The sequence below is a fragment of the Rhinatrema bivittatum genome, chromosome 3 (assembly GCF_901001135.1).
Source record: "Rhinatrema bivittatum chromosome 3, aRhiBiv1.1, whole genome shotgun sequence".
Taxonomy (NCBI): Eukaryota; Metazoa; Chordata; class Amphibia; order Gymnophiona; family Rhinatrematidae; genus Rhinatrema; species Rhinatrema bivittatum.
Genome location: NC_042617.1, coordinates 426770732 through 426795219, shown reverse-complemented (window position 1 = coordinate 426795219; position 24488 = coordinate 426770732). Strand labels below are relative to the sequence as shown.

The 24488-nt window shown below is 43.6% G+C and overlaps 1 protein-coding gene across 1 annotated transcript in view; it reads left to right on the top strand.

Annotated features, from left to right (window-relative positions):
* The window catches only part of DLGAP2 (DLG associated protein 2), a 511962-nt gene that overhangs the window by 235384 nt on the left and 252090 nt on the right, over positions 1 to 24488 (top strand). The window contains exon 4 of the mRNA XM_029595762.1: positions 21863 to 22082. Coding sequence (XP_029451622.1) covers positions 21863 to 22082 — 220 coding nt within the window. The remainder of the gene's footprint in view (positions 1 to 21862; positions 22083 to 24488) is intronic.

The window sequence follows — 24488 nt, the reverse complement described above, 5'->3', positions numbered from 1 at the left end:
AGAAGGCTTTCTCCCTTGTTTTGGATAATCTTGTGTAAAAAGCCCTATTGGTTCTCTACCAAGAGGGATGTCCCATTTTAACATGAGAGAGCCAGTGGACTAAGAACATAAGAACATGCCATACTGGGTCAGACCAAGGGTCCATCAAGCCCAGCATCCTGTTTCCAACAGTGGCCAATCCAGGCCATAAGAACCTAGCAAGCACCCAAAAACTAAATCTATTCCATGTTACTGTTGTTAGTAATAGCAGTGGCTATTTTCTAAGTCAACTTAATTAATTGCAGGTAATGGACTTCTTCAAGAACTTATCCAGTCCTTTTTTAAACACAGCTATACTAACCTCACTAACCACATCCTCTGGCAACTAATTCCAGAGTTTAATTGTGTGTTGAGTGAAAAAGAACTTTCTCTGATTCGTTTTAAATGTGCCTCATGCTAACTTCATGGAGTGCCCCCTAGTCTTTCTATTATCTGAAAGAGTAAATAACCGATTCACATCTATCCGTTTTAGACCTCTCATGATTGAGCGTTGACTAGAAGGAAAGTTATCTTTACTAGATTATTTGCAGTGGTGTTGGTTATGTAGGTGTTGGTCAATTTAATTTGTATGATATTACTAGATATGGTTTTCTGGGTATTATGTGATGTGCGTTTGTTTTTGTGATTATGTGTGTGATATTTCCCATATTTACCTTTGTTGGTGCAGGTTTTGATAGGTTGTTTTTCAGGTATGCTGTCCATTTGCAGTGTTGTCTCTTCAGGTGTTGTCTTCTGTTCTTTTTCTGATGTTTCGAAATCAAGGGGTGTACGAAGGGGCGTACAAAGGGGCATGCCCCTTTCATTTCAAACTTAACCTTTAAAGAGCAGACATTAATATAACCCAATTTCAAAGAACTAAAAGATAGCAGCAGTTGTTGTAATGGGGGGGATACTAATACAAGCAAACGTAGAAGAACCTTATGTTGCACCTGGGTGTGGACCCTTGGGCTGAGGTGCGGGTTGACGCTACCCGTAGGAGGGATCCTACGGGTCCCCACCATCGGCAGGCGGAGAGGGCTGACGGACGGGGGCCGGCTGGCACTTCATCAATACCAGCCCTCATTCCCCACGGGCTGAACCTTTGGGTGCCGGGGCTGGCTGGACTTAGGTGGCCTCCATCAGTGGTCATCAATGGGTGGATCGAGGTCAGCCCAGAGGCAGCAACTAGCTTAGGTAACAGTCTGTACTGGATAAGGCGGAGTCCCAGAGATCTGGGCACCAATAGTAACACAGTCTGACAGAGGGTGTCCGAACAAGAGCAGGCTGAAGCCTGAATGAACCACGCCCAGGACAAAGGCTGAAGAGGCATCTTTAAGCAAGCTGGGTTCAGGACTGGTGGCAGGCTGGAAGCAGTGGCAAGCAAGGCTGAGGTCTGGACGAGGAGAGAGTCAAAGGATGGTTGGACAAAGCAGAAGTCCAGGGCTGGAGAGAAGCAACAGCGTGGTCAGGCAATACAGAGGTCCGGGGTTGGAAGGCAACGGAGTAGTCAGGCAATGCAGAGGTCCTGGGCTGGAGAGAGGCAATTGAGTGGTCAGGCAATGCAAAGGTCAAACTAGGTTAGCAATCCGAAGGGGAGACGAAGGAACAGGAACTCAGGAACAAGGAAACAGGTACAAAGGCAATCAGGATCAGGAACCAGGAACAGTAGAAGCAACGAGCACTCGACTAGCGAGGGGACCTGTTGCAAAGGCGATTTGAGAGAGCGGAGCCCAGGCTTATATATTGGAGCTCTGCCAACGTCATCATCTGGGGCTGCGGCCAGGTTCCTGCCGCGGGCCCTATGAAAGGATCAGCTGTGGGGGTGCGGTGCTGGTCGGGACGGTGTCTCTCCGTGGGCCACACGGAGAGGCCCAATGTTGAACATCAGGAACTGCAGCAGAGCCGGAGGTCCCAGGGGCAGCCCAAGGACCGAGCCGATGGCCCACAGCCGCCAGAGACGAGGGACCTGGTGCTGGATCACTTTGAAAGAGGTGAGGGGGCCGAGCCACGGGTCTGCTGTGGCCAGCGTGCGTAACACCTTAGACCTTCCTCAATTACCAAAGATACTGTTATGACCATTACCCCATATAGATAGAATTCAATGAATTCTCAAGGACATAATGCAGATAAGACAATGTCCAAACAAATGCCCAAGTGAAGAGACAAGCAAAGGGTAGGTGATAGGCTGGATCCTTGTGGGTTTGAGAGAGCCATTCCTAATGAAACAGTTGGGGTGCGGTCTTGTAGGAAAGAGGCAAACCAGGTTAATGCAGGGTTCGTGATTCTTATATTGTTTAGTTGGGAGATGAGGATATTGTGGTCAACTGTGTCAAAGACTGCTGATAAGTGAAATAATGTTAATAGGGCTTGTTGACCACTGTGTGTGAAGAGAGTGAGCATGGGAGTGAGAAACCTGGGTGTGTGTGAGACACAGCATGGGAGGGAGAAGCCTGTATATGTAAGACAGAACATGGAAATGGGAAGCCTGTGTGTGTGTATGCATGAGAGAGATCAGGTGACTGGTGTGTGTGTGTGTGTATGTGTGTGTGTGTGTGTGAGAGAGAGAGAGAGAGAAAGAAATTGATTATGGGAATGAGAAGCCTGTGTATGTGAAGAGTGAGCATGGGAGTGAGAAACCTGGGTGTGTGTGAGACACAGCATAGGAGTGAGAAGCCTGTATATCTGAAAGAGAACATGGGAGTGGGAAGCCTATGTGTGTATGCATGAGAGAGATCAGGTGACTGGTGTGTGTTTGTGTGTGTCTGTGAGAGAAAGAAAGTGATTATGGGAATGAGAAGCCTGTGCATGAGGAGAGAACAAGCATGGGAGTGAGAGACTGGTGAGTGTGTGTGTGTGTGTGTGTGAGACAGAGAAAGTGATTATGAGAGTGAGAAGCCCGTATATGTAAGTAGAACACAGGAGTGGGAAGACTGTGTGTGTGTATGGCATGAGAGAAACTGTTCAGGAAGGTGACTGGTGTGTGTGTGTGTGTGTGTGTGTGTCAAAGACTGTTTGGGAGATGATTGGTGTGTGAGAGACAGAAACTGGTCATGGGGGCATGACTGGTATGGTGTGTGTGTGTGTGTGAGAGACATGGGACTAAGGAAGAGGACCATGAGTATAGAGCTTAGCCTCTACTGCTGCTTCTGCTGTGTGCTATGGCCTGCATGGAAGAGGAGTAGGAGAGCTGCTGGAGGGGGTAAGTAAAGGTGGCTTTTTAAGTTTATTTTTCTTGTTTGACTGCCATTTTAATTATTTAATATTATGTGATGTGTCTGCTTTTTTTGAAATATTTTATTGGTGTTTGGAGAATTTTTAATAGTTTTTATGAGTTTTTAATTGTTGGATGTTATTCTGTTCATAGCTGTTTTGAAACATTTATTCTGCTTATTAGTATAGTTTTACAATTATTTCTGTGTGGGAATCTATAGCTGCTTGCTAGTTCTGTTTTCCTAATAAGAGGTGTATTGGTTTTTAGGGCCTGATTTAATATTTGTAGTGTTGCCTTTTCATAGATAGGGTTGTTACTGGTTGAGTGCATTCCATAATACAGGTGTAACTGTGTGCGGATTAGTTTATGTGCATTACTACAGATCCTGGGAGTATGTTAGGTCAGTTCTGTGTCTGTTACCGAGATGAGATATTTTACTAGCATGTAAGCGTTTTATCAGTCTTATTTGTTGTGTTTTCTCAAGAGGACATGCATTGGTGGTAAACTGCTGTCTTTTCAAAAGTAGGGCTATTGAGCCTGGAAGTAGAAGGAGTTTGAGTTGCTGTTACTGCGATGACACCAGAACCAGAATATCTTTTTTGTAGGGTGAGTTGTATGGGGAATGTCATAATTTTGCTTTACATCCATTATTGTGGGTCAGGGTGGTTCCCGTGGATGCAAACTGTACTTTTACATCTAGCCCCGTGACGATCATGGGTCAGTGTGTCACGCATGTGAGAACCATCTGTCAGGTGTGTCTCGACAGAAAAAAGGTTGAGAACCACTGTCTTAGATAATGGGCAGCCTCTACTCACCCCATAACTGAACCCAGTAGTGCTGAGAGCACCACATGGTGTCATTGTTAATCAACTGTGTCCTCCAGAGTATACATGGGTTTCTTGTCTGAGAAAAGATAAATATGGTGGAGGTCTCTTTATTGCTGTTAGAAAAGTTTAATGTTCTCTTTAATTGCCCTTGAAGTAGTTTCCCCTTATGAATGCTTTGTATTGGCTTCTTCCGCCATTAATTTATGCCTGGTATACTATCTACTGGGGTTACTGTTATATATCTTTTCTACTCTAATCAAATTTTTTATTAGTATTCATGTAAATTTTGAGTCAACTATTGTAATGGAGATTTTAATCTCAGTGTTGCTTACCACCCATTGTTAGCACCATATGAATCTTTTATAGATACTGTACTTGCTCTGGGGTGAACAATTTCTGCAATTACTTACTCATAAGTTAGGATATACCTTGGATTTAATGTTTCTGAACTCATCCTATTTTTATTAGTGCTCTTCTAATATCTTGATTGAGAAAATATCCTGGTCTGATCACTATCTAATTTCGCTGTTAGGCTTTCAAAGTAAAAACATTCAGTTATGTTGGGTCACTGACTATCACCTGATCAATTAAGGGCATGTTTTCTCCCTCAATTTGCTTCTTTTTCAATTATTGATATATCACAGGCAGTTGATGAATGGGACAATGCTTTCCAGGTAACTGTGGATAAATTAGTCCCACTCAGACCTGTACACAAACCTCACCTGAAATTTGCTCCATGGTTTACATCTCTGATCTGAGCACCACTGGTGGAAGTGTACTTGATGTGATCATCTCATGAAATATTTTTCATCCTTAGATGAATATATGGCATTGATTAACTAAGCGAAGGAAGATTACTATTCAGGAAGGACCCCGAGCTGTCTATAATAATCCTGGGGAGCTGTTCCAAACTGTTAAGCACTTTACTAGGATGACAACTAAAACAGAAAGTGCCCTTGACTTTTCTGCTGACCCAATTTGTTGTGAGAAAATTGCACCCTTTTCTGCTATTTGTAAGAAATTTAATGATAATGATGATAAGATAGCATCTAATTATAGGAGTACTGGATCAAAATGGGAAATGTTTGTCAACAACTAAGCAAGAGATCCTTCAAATTATAGCAAATATCAACACTTCATCTTGCCCTTTGAACCCATTCCTTACTGCATTGCTGACAGTAATGTGGGAAGATATGAGTGAGCACATAGCAAAGATGGTAAAGCTTTCTTTGACTGAAGGTATGCTACCTGCTTCTTTAAAACGATCATCAGTTTGTCCATTGTCAAAGAATTATACCGCTAACCTGACAGATTTTTCTAGTTTCCATCCTATTTCTTCTCGCCTTTTTCTTGCAAAAAATAATCAAAACAATTGTGCTCAATCAGTTAATCATGTACCTTGACAATCTTCTTGATCAACAACAGCTTGGATTTTGAAAGATTCTCGGTACGGAAGATGTTTTTCTTTCAAGTTTTTACACAATAAGACAGAGGTTTGAGAATGGCACACCACACGCAATGGGGTAGATTTTATAAAAGTACGCCCACACGTACTTTTGTTCGCACACCAGGCACAAACAAAAGTACGCCAGATTTTAATAGATACACGCATAGCCGCGCGTATCCTTTAAAATCTGGGGTCGGCGCGTGCAAGGCTGCTCAAAATCAGCAGCCTGTGCGCACCGAACCGCACAGCCTGCCTCCGTTCCCTCCGAGACCGCTCCTAAATCAGAGCGGCCTCGGAAGGAACTTTCCTTCCACCCCGCCAGCACCTTCCCCTCCCTTCCCCTACCTAACCCACCCCCCAGCCCTATCTAAACCCCCCCTACCTTTGTTAGAAAAGTTACGCCTGCCTGCAATTCCCCAGCCCAGGAGCAGTTTCGGAGGCCTCGGCCACGCCCCCAAAACGCCCCTGGGCCGGAACCACGCCTGCGGCCCCACCCCCGGGTGATGCGCCATTGCGACACGCCCCCAACACACTCCCTCAGGAAAGCTCCGGGACTTACGCCCGTCCCGGGGCTTGCGCGCAGGGGGAGCTTGGGGCAGGTTTTCGGGGGGTGCGCACGGATCTTACGTACGTACCCCTTTGAAAATCTGCCCCAATATGTTATGGTACTATTGGACATCTCCACTGCATTTGATACTTTTAACCATCATATTCTGATTTCATGGCTTAGTGATCTTGGCATATCAAGTCCAGTTCTGAAATGGTTCACTTCTTACCTCCTGGGCTGCTCTCACCAAGTAGGAATCCAGCACTCTGTGTCTACATAGAAAGATATTTCCACTGGCATTTCACAAGGATTGGCCTTGTCAGCAGTACTATGTCATACTTAGCTTACTCCACTTTGTCCCATACGTGTTGTTCTAAGGGTCTGCTACAAATTATATGCTGAGAATATCCATTTGTTTGTGCTGCTAACTACTTCATAGTCCACGTTTCATGTATGTATCTGCTATCAGGCAGTGGCTCCAATTCAACAGGCTTACACAACATTAAAAAAGAATTGAAATGATTATCTTGAGTAGGTTTCCTCCTCAGTCACACCCATTATGTTAGAAGATCATACATTACCCATAGTTAGCCAAGTTCAGAATCTTAGTGTAATCCTTGTCTCAGATCTGTCTATGAGGATTAATATTAAATCAGTTGTGAGGGCTTCCTTTCTGCATCCTGTAGAGATTGAAGCCCTTGATTGAACCACAGGATTTCTGTATATTTCTTCAAATTCTTGCTTTATCCAGTAGTGATTATTGCAATTCATTGTATATTGGTATTCCTCAGAATTTTTGGAGATCACATCAAATAGTTCAAAATTCCATTGCCGTATATTAGTGAGAGCACACATGAGAGATCATATCGCTCCCATTCTCTGTTGCTTACATTCTCTCTCTGTTAGGTGGTGTGTTGAGTACAAACTAATTATGCTGGTTCATAAATTTTTATATAATTTTCCATCTCCATGGGTTACATCAGTTTTGTGATTGCATAAACCCCTTATTCTTAAAAACTGGGCCTATTGGAGATACCTTTACTTCGCTTTGCACTCCTTGAAGAGATCCATGAGTGGACCATCTCTATTGCTGGTTCCTTATATTGGAAGCACTCCTTGAAGAGACCTATGGGTAGGCCATCTGTATTGCTGGTTCCTTATGTTGGAATTCACTGCCTGAACAGTTGTATCTTATGGTGATCCTAAAGCATTTAGAAGGGCTTTGAAAAATTTTGTACCACAGTGCTTTTGAATTAGATAGTTAGGCAGCAGGGGCATATGTAACCATTTTGTTTTAGTAATTTTTATATTATGTTAGATTTTATGAGGATTTTATGCATGTCTTTTGTTCCCTTCTGTGAACTTTGGAGCATGCAGGCTACAATTGTTTTAATTAAATAAACAAATAAGTTAGGCAGACTACTAAACAGCCCAGCCCTCACTTGGCAGCAAACATTTTTACCAAATATAATGTTAGCTGGATAAGTGGTAACTAGAGACTGTGCTTGGATATTCAAACGGCACCACATAACCAGCTAAGTCCAAACTTAATTGGCTAAGTGGTGCTGACTATCGGGCCCTATGAGTTCAAGTCACTTATATCAATGATTTACAAAATTTTTGAGCAAAAATATATTTGCTTAGTTGAAAATGTTGCCTATGTTGAAAAAAAAAACTTTTTTAGAGTCCATGAATAATTTTTTAACTGTTTTTTTTAAATTTCACATTACACTCATCAAGATAAACTTGAAATGAGAAAATATGTGAGCTGAAATATAAAAAATAATAAAAAAAGATTACATTCCAAGAAAATTAACAGTCAGCTCTTAGATCAAGTCTACTATTTATCAAGGGATCCAAAAATACTATCCAAGTAAAATAATAACACAATCAAGCAATATGGACAAAGCAGCTGTCTCCCAGAGTTATATATATAGAACACAATCAAGATCAAGGCTGATCTGGCACAGAAGAAGGAGATGAAAGGGAGTCAGATTGTACAAATTTATCACTTAAGAAAAAAGAAACATGGTTGGACTAAAAAAGACATAGGAAATACTCTTCTATTTAATACAGCATTTGCAAAGGAACTTAAAAAAATACAATGCTTCTATTTGCAAGTCTCTGGGCCTCTTCATATGAAACTGCTTGCTATTTCTGGAAAAACCATCTTGAGAAGCCAGTCTCCATCATAATCTAATATTGCGGATGTGGATCCTTAGGCCGATGGGGAGTTGGCACAACCCACGGAGCCTTGCAGGTCCCCACTGTTGCAAGCAGAGATGGCAGTAGCAGAGGTCCAACTGGAGCTTCGCCAATACCAGCCCACGTTCCCCTTAGGTTGAGCCCGAGGGTGCTGGGCCCAGCTGGTCTTAGGTGTGGGCCTCTGTGGAGGTGAAGATCCATTGCAATGAAGTTGTTACAGGCCAGCACAGAGAAGGAAGTGGAGTCAGGACAAGCAGCGGTCAGGTCAGACAGCAGTCAACTAGGGTCAGGGTCAGGCTGTGGTAAGAGGCAGGCAGCATTCTCGCAGAGTCATGGTTCAGGCAGTGGTCTGAGCAGGCGGAGTTCAGTCAGAAAAGGAAGCAGACCGTGGGCAGGGGCAGGCAGAGGTCAAGCAGCGTTGTGGGCCAGTCCAAGTTCAAGCCAGAAGTCCAATTCAAGTCAATGCCAGAAGTCCAGTCTGAGGTCAAAACCAGAAGTCCAATCCAAGGGATGAGGAACGAAAAGGAGAAAGGAGGATGAGGGACCACAGGAGCAAAACGAGACACTGAAAACAGATGAAGGGGAGACTAAGCATGATGACACGAAATAAGAAGACAATAAGAAGACTGCCAAGGAATCAGGAATAGGACACAGGAGCACAGGAGCACAGGAACGACACACAGTGGAAACCAGGTAAGAGGAACCAGGAACGTGGAGGCAAAGCACCAGGAAGTGTTGAACTATTGCCAAGTCACTGGAGAGGCGTTCAGGCAGGCTTTAAATATTGGTGGCTCTGTTTTGTCACCACAGACCCTTTAAATTTGCACAGGCAGACGCGCATGCACCTAAGGAATTCCCCTGATGAGCGGTGGCAGTGGCGTCAGCTTGGTGGCAGCAACAGCATTGGCCTCACCGCGCTATGGCGGCATGAAGTGGCAGAGCCGGGGAGAGTGGCTGCGTTGTCGGAGGGATGCCCCTGGAGGCCTATGCTGGAGGTGAGAGCAGCGGTCCACAAAACAAGTCCACAGACCACCGATTGCAACATCTAAAAATAAAGAGACCAACAAAGTAGAAGATTTAACCACTACAGTATGAGAAGTCTCTACTATTTATTTAATTATTTATGTGTTTTATATACCGGCATTCCATGTGAGAATCACTAGTTCATAACGGAGTATACGTTTGGCATTCATAAATAAATAATGAAAAACTGAGGCAGGAATACATACAGGAAGGAGGCTGGGGAAACATTTAGAGACAGGGGTTAAAAGATAGTTTCATTTAGGAATGACATAGCAGGGCAATAGAAGGGCCAAGGGTAGGGGGAATTGGTCAGGGCAGTTCTGGTTATCAGACTTATGACGAACTGGAGTTTATTAGACTCATGGCGAACTGGGGTTTTCTGTCAGACAGTAGGCATTTGTGAATAGTCAAGTTTTTAAATCGCTCTTAAATTTTTTAATGTCTGTTATTGTTCGCAGATTCTCTGGCATGGAGTTCCATAGTGTTGGGCCAGCAACAGAAATCGCTCTTTCTCTTGTTTTTCTTAGTTGAGAATTTCTTATGGTGGGGATTTCAAGGAGGCCTTTGTTTTGTGGTCTGAGAGTTTGTGGTGGAATATGTGGTTTAAATGTTATTCCCATCAGATCATTGTTCTGATAAATGTTATTGAATATTATTGTAGCTACTTTGTAGATTATTCTTGATTGAACAGGGAGCCAATGCAGAGTGATCAGAGTTGGGGTGATGTGGTCATATTTCCCAGTTCCGGACAGTAGTATAGCTGCAGCATTTTGCAGTAGTTGCAGAGGTTTATGTGGCTAGTAGGGAGTCCCAGAAGTAGGAAATTACAGTAATCGAGTTTTGAGAATATCAGATATTGTAATACCATTTTGAAATCTGTGGTGTTTAATAGCGGGTTTAGCGGCTTCAATCTGCTCAAGATCTGTAGCTTGTAGAAACCAGATTTGATTAGTTTGCTAATGTGGGCTTTTATCGTTAAGTTTTCATCAATTTGAACTCCTAGATCTCTCACTTCTGGGATTAACTGGCAATTTCAGAGATCAATACCTGGTGGAATAGATTTTGGAGGGTTTTGGGTCAGCCAAATTATTTCTGGTTTTTGGGGGTTCATTGATAGTTTCATTTGTGCAAGTTTTTATTTTATTGTGATGGTATATTCAGAGATAAGTGATGCTGTTTTATCAAATGATGCTGTAAGAGGGATACAGAATTGCTGTTACATCCATTGTATTTGCTATAGATGATAATTCTTGAGGCCCATTGTTAGCTTCTTCTTTTTTTATAGAGGGAAGAAAATAAATCCTTGTCACAGGTGGTAATGCAGATTTAGGGATCTTGAGAACTTCCAACAGATACCTTCTACGGTAAATATGACCATGGCAGACATCACAGGTAGACAAGGAAAATTAGGAAACACAAGTTCTTCCACTTTTAAGAGTTCTCTAGGTTCTCCATTTTATTGGATACAGAAATATTGTCTTTAACTATAGCTTCTTGAAGAGACTTGAAATGGGTCGCACTAGATTATAAATTAGAAATTTATGATGTAATTTCTACTTTAGAATTTTCCAGAAAGGAACCGTAACTTTCCAAGGCAAAATTAATTACATGCAAAGTAGTCACCTGGGAAATAACAGCATTCCCCATGCCCTCAATAGCTTCTCAAATAAAGTAAATTCAACAGATCTCACATTCTTAAAGCTCCTCTACAGCTCCTGAGGTAACATAGGAAACAATTGCCCATCCAAGGAATATTGTGTACAATTCTGGTCACCACATCTCAAAAAAGATATAGTTGCGATGGAGAAGGTACAGAGAAGGACAACCAAATGATAAAGGGGATGAAACAGTTCCCTTATGAGGAAAGTTAGGGCTGTTCAGCTTGGAGAAGAGACGGCTGAGTGGGGATATGACAGAGGTCTTTAAAATCATGAGAGGTCTTGAACAAGTAGATGTGAATCGGTTATTTACATTTTCAGATAATAGAAGGACTAGGGGGCACGCTATGAAGTTAGCAAGTAGCACATTTAAGACAAATCGGAGAAAATTATTTTTCACTCAATGTACAAGCTCTGTAATTTGTTGCCAGAGGATGTGGTTAGTGCAATTAGTGTAGCTGGGTTTAAAAAAGGTTTGGATAAGTTCTTGGAAAAGTCCATTAACTTCTATTAATAAAGTTGACTTAGGGAATGACCTCTGCTATTATTGGCATCAGAAGCATGGGATCTTCTTGGTGTTTGGGTACTTGCCAGGTTCTTGTGGCCTGGTTTGGCCTCTGTAGGAAACAGAATGCTGGGCTTGATGGACCCTTGGTCTGACCCAGCATGGCAATTTCTTATGTTCTTATGTTCTTATGTTCTCTGAGTCTGAGAAACTCCCCAGTCTGCATTGGCATCTTCACTGGTCACACTGCCAGTATTAGTGCTTCCCTCAGCATTCCCTGCTCTCAGAAAAAAAAACCACTACAACATCATCAGCTGGGGACTCCTTGCTATGAAATGGAAGCTTTGCTAAATGCAGGATCCTGAAGGGGCATTCTAGTCACCTAGCTAAGTGACACCAATTGGCCTAGGGGAAGATGGATGTGAACTGTCCCTCCTAGTGCTCCCCGACAGCAATCCCATTAGCATCAAAGAGCCCTGGAGACCATGGCCATCCAAAGGACAGAGCTACAGAGAGAGTTGCAAATCTTGCCTTCCTTTTTTGATACATAAGTGGAGAAAAGAAACAGGTGGGCAGGTGGATCATTTTACTTGCACTCAGGGACTCATAGAAAAGAAAAGAGATGGACCTTTTCTGTACAATCCTCTTTCACTGTCTCTCAGGCTCTCCTTCAACCCACCAGTAAGCTTTACTTTCTGAGCCCCAAGATTCTAGTGTGGGGTGAACAATGGTTCTTATACCTGGTTCCTTTTTGCAATAATCCCTTGTATACCGCACCATCTCTGCATCCAATAAACACACATGAGAAAAAGGATGGTTTCCAACTCCTTTACTGGTAGTTTCAATTAAAGTCAATAAATAATAAGACAGAAGAAAGATGTAATAAACTTGTGATCCACTTCTTTAGAAAAATATCTACTTTTCTCTGGAGGCAATTTTATTTACACTGAATTCTTCCACTTCTTTAGCAAAGTCTCTATTTTTCTCTGGAGTCACTTTAATTTACACTGAATTCTTTCTTCCTCCCATTTACTCCAAAATTCTCTAAGTTTATCATATTGAAATTTGTTCAATCCTCCTTCAATCCCAAATTGTAGCTGTAACTTGGGCACCTTTCCAGGTTACCATTAAGCCCTGGGAATAGACCTGGGAAATAGATCGTAATTTGTGGGAGGATCCTTTCATTTGGCAGCCCTCCCGTGGTGGGGCTGCAATGCATATCCTTGTCAGGAGAATTTATAGCAGAGCTCCACAAAGAGCTCTGGGGGCAAATTAATAGGGTCATTTATCAAAATGCTATAAGGCGTTTTCGCATGCATTAAGGGCTTATCGATTGTGAAAAGCACCGTTAACGCATGTGATAAGCCCTTATAGCAATGTTCTCTCAACCTCAAGCTAGGTTGAGAGAACATTGCACAAATATCATCTTTGAGTGAGTTTCCTCACTCCGAGGGTCATGAAATGTTCACAAGAGGGCACTGTTCTGTTTGTACGTCTCACTTTGAATGTCAAAGTGGCCTCTAATCCCTACACTAATTCCTAAACCTCACCTCGAGTTACTAGGGCCTCCCATAGAGATATAAATACCTATCTAGTGTTGAGGGCATTATAGCTAGGTGCTCTCTCTCTCTCTCTCGCTCAGTAAACATGGTTCCCCCCCCCCCCAGTAGTTGTATGTAGGAAATACCACATTCTGGCACTTATCTCATAGAGTGAAAAAGGTATCTCAATTTGTGGTAATTTAGCTCTTTGCATAGGTTTTAGCGCAAATTGCAATAAACTGCCTATTACCATAAAACATGCCCCTTTTTCTATCACAGGCGATATTTAGTGCATTTTGATAAATCCAGGCCTAAGTTGGAAGTTAGAGAGGAAGGTTGGAGGTTTATCCTGAGTTACCTTTTGGGCCTACCTAGAGATTGGAAGTATCTGAGACCCCTCCAGGGTAGGTCAGTGCTCCACTTCTGTGCTTGGCACATGAGGTGCAGAGTAGTTGCTCGGGGACTCCTTTGGATATTTGACTTTTAATTAGTAGGAAACCAGCTGAAGGCCTGGGCCTTTCCGAGACTGAAGGACTGGGGAACCCTGAGTTGGAGATGCCCAGGTTTAGGGAAAACCTACCCCAGAAATGGTGGTGACTCGTTGCAGAGGACATTTGGTGTTATCTATTTTGGGGAGCAAAAAATTATTTTTAAGAACTGGGAGAAATAAGTTGTTCTGTTTTATCCTCTTTCTTTAATATTTATTTGTGGAACATGTTAATATGTGTAACAGAGCAGGATGGCACCATCAGAGAACTCAACAAGCCCCACTGAAATTTTTGTTGTCATAGTGTCATTGGCAGGGCTTTTTTTCAGGGAATACCTGCTGTTGCATGTGCCGGCTGCGGCAGGCCCACGGTCGGGCCCACTTACCCCCGTTTGTCTGCTTCAGCACCTGGTTCCACCTCTCTTGCGTCCATGGGCAGCCGCCTCCGTGCTCGGGCTGCCTCCGTTGCTCCCAGCAACTCCGCGGATGTCCCAGCTTGCGCCACGCCTCTCCCTAGGCGCGCGTGCGCAACTGGTCTACCTTTAAAGGGGCCGCAGCGGGAATCCACCCCGCGGCCCCAGATAATGATGTCACTGGGTCCCGGTATATAAGGCCTGGCCCAGCCAGTGCTTCCTTGCATTGGCAACAGGTCTCCACGCTTGTCGTGTGCTTATTTGCTCGTTCCTGTGTTTCCTCTGTATTCCTGGTTTGTTCCTTCTTCGTCTGTGTTCCTGATTCCTGGTCCTGCCTTACTCCTGGTATCCATTCCTGCTCCTGAGTTCCGTGTCTTACCTGCTTGTCTACTCTACTGATTGATACCTGGCTTGATTCTGCTTCGTCTGACTACACTACTGATTGATATCTGGCTTGACTCCTACGCTACTGATTGATACCTGGCTTGACCTCCGCTTCGTCCGACTATGCTACTGATTGATACCTGGCTTGACCCCTGCTTCATCTGACTACATTCCTGCTTGACTTTTGGTTTGGCCTCTACCTTGCCTGACCACCCTCTGCTTGTCTCCTGGTTTGACCCGTGTCCGTTTTGCCACTACTCCTCATCTTCCGCCTGCCCTGATCACAGCCTATTTTACCTCGCCTCTGCTGAATCTAATCTGGACTTGGCCTCTCAGGCTTCGGCCTGTTCTTACTCGGGCGCCCTTTGACTTGCTCCCAGTTCACCTTGGCATCCGAGTCTCCGGGACTCTGCCTTATCTGATCTTGTTCTGCAGTCTCAGACACCGCTGCTAGCCCCTGGCTGATTCTCACCTCGCTTCTGGGAAGACCTCAGACGGAAGCCCACCTAAGACCAGCCGGCCCCGGTACCCAAGGGCTCAACCTGTGGGGAACGAGGGCTGGTATTGGCGAAGCTCCAGCCAGCCTCCGTCAGTCAGCCAGCTCTGCCTGCCTACAGTGGGGACCCGTAGGGCTCGCCCTGAGGTTAGCGTCAACCCCACCTCGGCTCAAGGGTCCACCTCCTGTGCAACACCTGCTGGTACTAAGTACCAGCATCTTTTTCCTCCACCTGTTCCCATTTGCCTTGTGGTCCCTCATAAAAAAAAAAACAAAAAAAAACCCCATACATCTGACAAGTGAATACTGACACCTTTTTTTTTCCAGAAAGAAGGCACTGATTCTTGGGATTGTTTTTGAGTCATAGTCTCTGTGAAGTTAAATAACTGTCAAATAGGGGGAGAGCTAAGATACCATCAGAGTGCCTGCAGCTGTGTCACAGCAACTGATGCCTCTTGATCAAGTCATCAGAAGGCAACCCGGCACTACATTAAGTTGTGCTCATGCAGTGCACCAAAAGCACATGCCAAATGGGTGCAACCCTTGGATCAAATGTATTTATTTATTTATTTTTTTTTTATATACTGACATTCGATCTGAGATATCAGATCGGTTTACATTCAGGTACTGTAGATATTTCCCTAACCCCAGAGGGCTTACAATCTAAGTTTTGTACCTGAGGCAATGGAGAGTAACGTGACTTGCCCAAGTTCACAAGGGGCAACATCGTTGAATTCTTGGCCATTTCCTTCCAGAATAGATGGGGAAGAAAGGCAAAGATAATGTACGGGTATTTCCATCTGTACTGTCTTTGCCAGCATTAACTTCTCAGGTTACTCTGGACACATTTTTGCTTTCCCTGAATGTTCAGGACAATTATGAGCTTGAACCTTCTGCTCCTGCTCCACTAGAGACTTTGGTCTCTCTTAATCCTGGTAGTTCAATAGCTCCAAGGTCTTATCTTCTGCTCTTCTAGAGTCTCTGCAATGGTCGTCTCCCAGAAGCTGCCATGAAAGATGGAGAGCAACCAGTATCCAGTGAGAATTTGACAACTATCTCCTTGGAGGGAGCAGTTAAATAGGACATTACACTCCAAAAGTCGGCAGTTGTAACCTTAGGGGTAGATTTTAAAATGCCTACGCGCACCAGGCCTATTTTAAAAAGGCCTAGTGACACGCGTAAAGCCCCGGGATGCGTGTATGTCCCGGGCTTCGAAAAAGGGGTGGGGCAGAGCTAGAGGTCCGCGGCACAGCGGCCATTTGCTACTGTGCCGGGGGATTGCATGCTGACAGGGTGCCGGCTGTGCAACCTGCGCCTGTCCTAAGGGGGTTAGAATAGGGCTAGGGGGCGAGAAGATTAAGGAAAGGGGTAGGAAGGATAGAGTAGGGGGAAGAGAAGTTTTCTCACAGGCTCCTAAATTGGAGCTGCCTGGGAGGGAACAGGTGAAGACCGCAGGCATCGGCGTGCACAAGATGCATTAGTGTGCACCCCCTTGTGCACGCCGACCCCAGATTTTATAACATGCTCACACCTGCGTGCACATGTTATAAAATTGGGTGTCCATGTGTGCTCGCCGGGTAGCGTGCGCACATGGACGCCCTCACACAAGTTCTTAAAATCTACCCTTAGACTCTATGGTCTGCTATAGTGGACTCCAAGAGATCTCTTTCCCTTAGGATAGATTCTATGCTGAGTACAGTTGGGAGGCTTTCATAGGGGCAACCAAAATGGCAAGGGACATGGAATGGCTCTCTTATGATGAAATGCTAAAGAGATTATGGCTGTTCAGTTTGGAGAAGAGACAACTGAGGGGAAATATGATAGAGGCCTAAAAAATCATGAAAGGACTTGACCAGGCTAATGTAAATCAGTTATTTACTCTCTCAGATACTAGAATACTAAGGGGCATGCCAAGAAGTTAGCAAGTAGCTCATTTAAAACAAATCAAAGAAAATTATTTTTCTCTCAATGCATAGTTAAGCTCTGGAATTCATTACCAGAGGATGTGGTTATGGTAGTTAGTATAACTGGGTTTTAAAATGGTTTGGATAATTTCCTAGAGGAAAAATCCATAAACTGCTATTAATCAATAAGGAACAGTTCTTGAGACCTGTTTAATGTTTGGATACATGCCAGGTATTTGTGACTTTGATTGGCCACTGCTGAGAACAGGATGCTGGGCTAGATGGACCCTTGGTCTGACCCAGTATGGCATATCTTATGTTCTTATAGAAGGTTAGAAAACATAATCAATTGTTTAAATATCAGGAAAAGACTATTAAAGATGTAACAGAATTATGTATTAAGATTCAAGAGTGTCAAAGCTTGATACTTTGTCTTTGCTTAGATTTCAGGATTCTGTCCTGTCTTGGTTCTCTTCTTACCTCTCCAATCGCAATTTTAGTATCTCCACTAGTGGTACTTCTCTACTGCCATTCCACTATCGATTGGTGTGCCTCAGGCTCCGTCCTGGGCCCTCTTCTCTTCTCACTATATACTAATTTCCTTGGTGCTCTGATTTCCTCTTATAAATTTCAATACCAATTTTATGCTGATGACTCCCAGATCTACCTTTGTACTTCAGAAATTTCACCAGAAATCCAGTCCCAGATCTCAGCTTGCTTGTCGACATTACTGCCTAGATGTCCTGCCGCCACTGTAAACTCAACATAGCCAAGACAGAGCTCCTTATTTTTCCCCCCAAGCCCACCTCCCGTCTCCCTCTTTTCTCTGTTTCTGTGGATAACCTCAGTTATCATCCCGTCCCCATCAGCCCATAATCTTGGAGTCCTCTTTGATTCCTCTCTGTCCTTCTCTATGCATATCCAAAACACTGCTAAAACATGTAGTTTCTTTCTTTATAACATTGCCAAAATCCATCCTTTCCTTTCTGAAAACACTACCAGAACCCTTATCCACTCTCTCATCTCCTCCCACTTAGACAATTGCAACCTGCTCCTCACATGTCTCCCGGCAAGCCATCTCTCTCCACTGCAATATATCCTAAATTCAGCTGCATGACTCGCAAAAGTCACTATGCTCACATAACCTCTCTTCCGAAGTTACTGTATTGACTTCCTATCTGCTCCCTCATACAGTTCAAGTTCCTCTTTCTCACCTACAAATGCCTTCACTCTGCAGCACCTTACTACCTCTCTTCTCTCTCTCTACACCCCTCCTTGTGCACTCTGCTTGTCAGGTTTGTCACTCCTATCTGTGCCCTTCTCCTCTACTGCCAATTCCAGACTCCACTCTTTCCACCTCACTCCGCCACGTGCTTGGAATAGTCTTCCTGAACTGGTGTGTCATGATCCTTCTCTTGCCATGTTTAAATCCCATCTAAAGGCCTACCTTTTTAAGCTACTTTTAAATCTTCTGCCTGGTTGTCTGCTTTTAGTCTTGTTAACTAACTTTCTTTTCTTTTTAGCCATTGTCTTGCTTTATACCCCCAAGCCTCTTATCCTGTATGTCTTATTAGATTGTAAGCTTTATTGAGCAGGGACTGTCTTTTTCTATGTTTGTACAGCATTGTGTATGTCGTGAAGGGCTATAGAAATGTTAAGTAGTAATAGCAGTAGTAGTATTACATTGGAGAATTGAGAATTTGAGCAATTTCGAGTAATTTCTATTTATTTGTTTGTTTATCTCATCTCTATACTACTTAGACAGTTCAAATAAGTTTACATTAAAACATGCATAAAAATAGACAAAATACAATCACGATGTTTGATAAAAGGCAAAACATAATAAAAATATTTAAAAAGTAAGTAAAACAGACAAAAAATATAACTAATAAAAGCAAGAACAGATAAAAGCAATTAAAGCCACATTAATAACTACTTGAAATAAATAAGTTAAGAAATAGGCCTTCTCTTCCACTTTCTTCTTCAGTTCCTGAATCTCCTTCTTGCTGGTTTCCTCCAGCACCTTCAGTAATGCCTGTCTCTCCTACTGGGGGGGTGGGGTGAGGGTTGGCAACTCTTTTTGAATTATATTTTTCAGCAACTGTTATAATTTTTCCTGATGTGGTGAAAGACACCCAGCAGAAGAGGAAGATTTTTCTTAAAAAGAAACAGAAGGTTCTAGATATAGGAGGAACTTCTTGTTTAAAATGTCCCTGTAAATGTTGTGATAAGTATCAAAATGCTAATTATGTCTTTTTTGATCCCTTTCAATTGGATGTTTTCCTACAGACAGCCCGATCCAGTAAAGTCCGTGGGAGAGCGGACTAACGCCCGCTCTCCCGGCGCGCGCACCGGTCCCTCGCCGGTGCGCGCGATCCAGTATTTAAATTAGGCGACGCGGTGCAAACGAGGAAAAGGAGGCACTAGGGACACTAGCGCGTCCCTAGCGCCTCCTTTTGGCCTGGAGCGGCGGCTGTCAGCGGGTTTGACAGCCGACGCTCAATTTTGCCGGCGTCGGTTCTCGAGCCCGCTGACAGCCACGGGCTCGGAAACCGGACGCCGGCAAAATTGAGCGTCCGGTTTTCGGCCCGACAGCCGCGGGCCGAATTCAAAATTTATTTTTTTTTTTTTTTTACTTTTTTATACTTTTGGGGACCTCCGACTTAATATCGCTATGATATTAAGTCGGAGGGTGCACAGAAAAGCAGTTTTTACTGCTTTTCTGTGCACTTCCCTGGCGCCGGAAGAAATTAGCGCCGACCTTTGGGCGGCGCTAATTTCTTAGAGTAAAATGTGCGGCTTGGCTGCACATTTTACTTACTGGATCGCTCGGGAATACCTAATAGGGCCATCAACATGCATTTGCATGTTGAGGGCGCTATTAGGTGCCGCGGGTGGGCCGCGTGTTTTCCTCCCCTTACTGAATAAGGGGTAAGGGAAAACACGCGTCCAGAGCAGGGTGACAGTGCGCTCCAACGGAGCACACTTTACTGGATCGACCTGAGAGTAAGGTCACTCTGAACCTGCTTATATCATACAGTGTATGATATTCTGGATTTTTGTAAGACAGCTGGGGTTCTTTTTTTTCTTGATTTCTTATTGTTACTTTTCATCTTCCCTCCATCTTGTACTGCTTAGTGTAAATTATATATTTTTGTAATCAAATAGTTTCTTGATGTATGTTTTGAAATTCATAAATAAATAATTTTTAAAAGTAATTATCAAATAAGTAGTAGTGTTTCCCATTGATCACTGTTGACCTAGAAATTTCTAACATTAGTTCAAGAGCCTTTACGTAGCAGGACAATCATTGGGATGGTGTAACATCACTGAATTTGGATGAGGAGCTCTCTGATTCCATAAAACTGTTCAAAGATGGATAATTTAATAGTATCAACCTTTCTATGTATTAGCTTTTTCTCCTTGCTTGTCATGACCAGGGCCACGAGTAAACTGTAGGCACAGTAAGACAGCAAATTCTGTCAATTTCAGATGTTGCTGCAATTTCCTAGTTACCTTATTTATTTGTTTTCGGTTATTTTATGTAACCCTTATGGGGTTGTTAATCCCAAGGGCATACAAATACATTAATTTTCCTTCAGGGGCTGTTCTGGCTAACAAATTACTCCCATTCTTGACTCTTACTCCCTGGGGAGGCTTCATTTTATGGGGGTAAGCTCTCACTTGTGGCCCAGATGATGTTGTGCTGTTCCCAGTGTGTGTGTGTAGACTCTAGATGCACATAGGACTAGGGTCTGGGTGTTAATTTTTATCAGTCAGTAAACTTTATTTTAAGTCCATTTGTCCATGAGTGAATTTACATCTAACTGTTGGTACAAGTGTATTTTCCTCTGGAAGTAGATGTCCTTTATTCAGACCTCTGGGTAGAGCTCTCATGGTGATTTTAATTGTACAAAGCTCACCCAGTGACGATCTGGGAATCCTATTGGAAGGATCCCCAACTTCACAGCAAAAAGTCCTACTTTGCTCCATCTCCTTGTCCCTTGGGTAGAGATCCAGATGGGGTCTCCCTTTCACCCAAAAGGGTATCAGGTGTAAAAATCTATCTCTTCGGTAAATTAGTATGAGAAGGACCCTCTGTCAGTAAGTGCACAGTAAAGTATTACTTCTAAATGAAACTCCATTTGGTTGAAGCTGGGAGGCCTCACCAGAGTGTGAAACTGAAACATCCTTATGGGTAAACCAGGGGGGCAGGAAGGGGCGGAGCAGGGCAGAGCGGCCATTTGCCATTGTACCGGGGAAGGGAAACATGGCGTGCGTATGTTGCTACTGCTCCGTTGGAGCAGTAAGCAACAAAATAAGAAAAAAAAAAGGTAAGGGAAAAGGTTTAGGGGGTGGGGAGGAGAAGGGAAGGGAAGGGAGGCTAGGGTAGGGGATAGGGAAGTTCCCTCCCAGTCTACTCCTTAATGGAGTAGACCCCAAATAGTAAGGGTTAGAATGTCAGTAGGGTTAATCCTGAACCTTATAGACCAACATCTAGTTTTTGATCATTAGGAACACAATTTAAATCTGTTATGTAATGAAAGATTATGTGTATATGAAGCCATTATTCTCTGGAAAGCCCAACACAGCCAATTTGATTTACCATTTGAAATGTTTCTAGTTAATAATCCAGGTATGCAGCCCACTCTGCATAACCCTAGATTTCCAAGACCTATTTTAAATTGCAGTCCTTATCCTAAACATTTAAGAAACACCTCAAAACGTGGCTTTTCAGACAAGCCTTCCCGGATTCCCAAGACCATTTTGACACAGGTCAAAGGACATAACAGAATATAATTGTCCTTCAGGGTCCCCTTTACGCTCCATTTGATTTGTTCACTTGTTCTCACATTTACACTTGTTCTCATATTTATTCTCATATTTATACTAGACCCTATGTTTTAATGTAACGCCTTAGCTGCCACTGTTATGTTGTTCTATATACTCTATTAGAAGCTTTGTTTTAATGTAACGCCTTAACCGCGATTGTTCTGTTAGATTGTAAACCGATATGATTTGTCAATTGTACAAGAATGTCGGTATATAAGAATTCTAAATAAATAAATAAATAAATAAATAAATAAATATCCAAATAGCAAAGCAAGAATTTTGACATGTGTGTTTATAATGCGTTATAGGATTCTGGTAATGAAAAAAAAATATAATGAATGTTTTTGTTTACCTAATCCCCAGATGAGCGAAGCAGAGATCAATGGGCGGTATGAATCTGTGTGTGAATCAGTCTTCAGTGAAGTTGAATCTCAGGCAATGGATGCCCTGGACCTTCCTGGATGTTTTCGAACAAGAAGCCACAGCTACCTTCGAGCTATCCAGGCTGGTTATTCCCAAGACGATGACTGTATCCCTGCAATGACATCTTCCAACGTCACCTCAACTATCAGGTCAACAACAGGTAAACATAAATCTTAGCTAATTTTCTAAAAAAGGACAATTGCACATGGAAAGAAGCAGTACAATACAGCATATTTTTCTTGATTTTCAGTAGTTAAAATATTAGGGAGGTAATGAGGCATGCTGTTTAGAATGTAGCTATAAATGTGAATGATATATAAAAAAGACTACCACACACTATCTCAGGCTGAAGAGTGGTCAGGGTCGCAGCCATTAAGAACAGCTCAGTAGGAGGAGCTGAAAGAGAAGCAGCAGTATCGGGCCAGCCAGTGAATCTGGAAGTAATAGTGGAAGCCTGGGGGTAGATTTTCAAACTATGCGAACAGGCCTACTTTTGCTGGCGCATCAGGCGCAAGCAAAAGTACGCTGGATTTTAGTAGATACGCGCGGAGCCGCGCGTATCCACTAAAATCCTGGATCGGCGCGCGCAAGGCTATCAATTCTGTATAGCCGGCGCGCGCCGAGCCGCGCAGCCTACCCCCGTTCCCTCCGAGGCCGCTCTGAAATTGGAGCAGCCTCGGAGGGAATTTCCTTTTGCCCTCCCCTCACCTTCCCCTCCCTTCCCCTACCTAACCCACCCACCCGGCCCTGTCTAAGCCCCCCCCTTACCTTTGTCGGGGGATTTACGCCTCCCAGAGGGAGGCGTAAATCCCCGCGCGTCAGCAGGCCTCCTGCGCGCCGGGACGCGTCCTGGGGGCGGGTCCGGAGGGCGCGGCCATGCCCCCGGGCCGCCCCGGGCCGTAACCACGCCTCCGGGTCCGCTCCCGGCACGCCCCCTAAACGCCACGCGGTTTGGGCCCGCCCCCCGACACGCCCCCCTCGGAGAACCCCGGGACTTACGCGAGTCCCGGGGCTCTGCGCGCGCCGGTGAGCCTATGTAAAATAGGCTCACCGGCGCGCAGGGCCCTGCTCGCCTAAATCCGCCCGGTTTTGGGCGGATTTAGGCGAGCAGGGCTCTGAAAATCCGCCCCCTGGTGCACAAATCCTGCCACATCAGCTCCATCCCATTGACTGTCCCATCTCAGTGTTGGTGTGAGGCCTTAAAGGGTGAAGCCCAGGGCAATTGTCTCCAGGTGCCCCCACGCCTTCCCCCAAGGATTGCACTGGCAGCTACCCTGTGTCCCTATATTACATCATGGCAGGCCTGGCATATTAATACAGCTTGATATATCCAGCACCTTTGATACCATTAGACACAGCATTCTTCTCTCACAATTTCAGATGGTTGGTATTTCTGGGATGGAATTGCAGTGGTTTCAATAATTTCTAAATGGCAGAAGACAATGCGTTCAAATGGGGAACCTGGCAAGTATTTCCCATAGGAATCCCCCAGGGTTCAGCACTGTCTTCCATTCTATTTAATCTATATCTTTCTCTGCTGGGAACTTTGTTTCCAGAATTGGGCCTAACTTATTTTATATATACCGCTGATATGTAACTATTCATTCCCTGTGATACAGCCGGCCTTTTTCAAGAAGAATTCTTCCAAAATTGTATACTATGTATTAAAAATTGGCTAGTTGGTAATGGGTTGTTGTTGAATAAACTAAAAACCAAGTTGCTTTGGGTTGGAAAGAGCCCACCTGTTAACAATTTGACTGAATGAATTGTTAATGTTGTTTGTTTGACATTATCCACTGAAGCTAGAAGTCTAGGAATCCTGTTGGATTCCTAATTGTCAATGCACTTGCATGTTTGTCATGCATCGCAGGTGGCTTTTTATAAGTTGAAAATGTTAAAACCTTTGAGATTTTTGTTACTGCATGAGATGTTTAGAATGGGGCTCCAGTCATTGGTCCTGGGATATCTTGATTATTGTAGTTGTTTATATGTGGGTATCCTGGAAAAGTTCCAGGTACAATATGCCTCTGCGCGGCAACTCATGGGCTTGAATAAGAGTGACCATATACAGACTGTCCTAAGGGAATTACATTGGCTACCAACAAAATAGAGGGCTAAGTTTAAAATGATAATTATTACACATAAGCTGTTACTAGTAGATTATCCTTGCGTGGCTCATGACATGATCAAGTGCTTTACATTCCAAAGGTGAAGGTTGTTCCAGCTTCCCACAAATCATGAGTACTAGCTTCAAAAAACAAGTGCTATAGCATTTCTCCAGTGTCATGAAACACTCTTCTGGCACAGTTGAGGGCTGAAGATGAAGAAAAGCTATTTAGGAAGCAAATAAAAGGTATATTATTTAAGGAAGAAGTTGGATAGCCTGATTGTTGAATTGCGTTTCTGTATATTTAACAATATGGTGGTCTTGTAATGTATGTATGTTGTTTTTATTTTATGACTTTTTATATGCACTCTACTCTGTCTGATTGGAAGTTATGGAATACAAGAGTTTTAAATAAATAAATAAATAAATACTCTGACAGCAGAAAGTTGGAAAGTTACA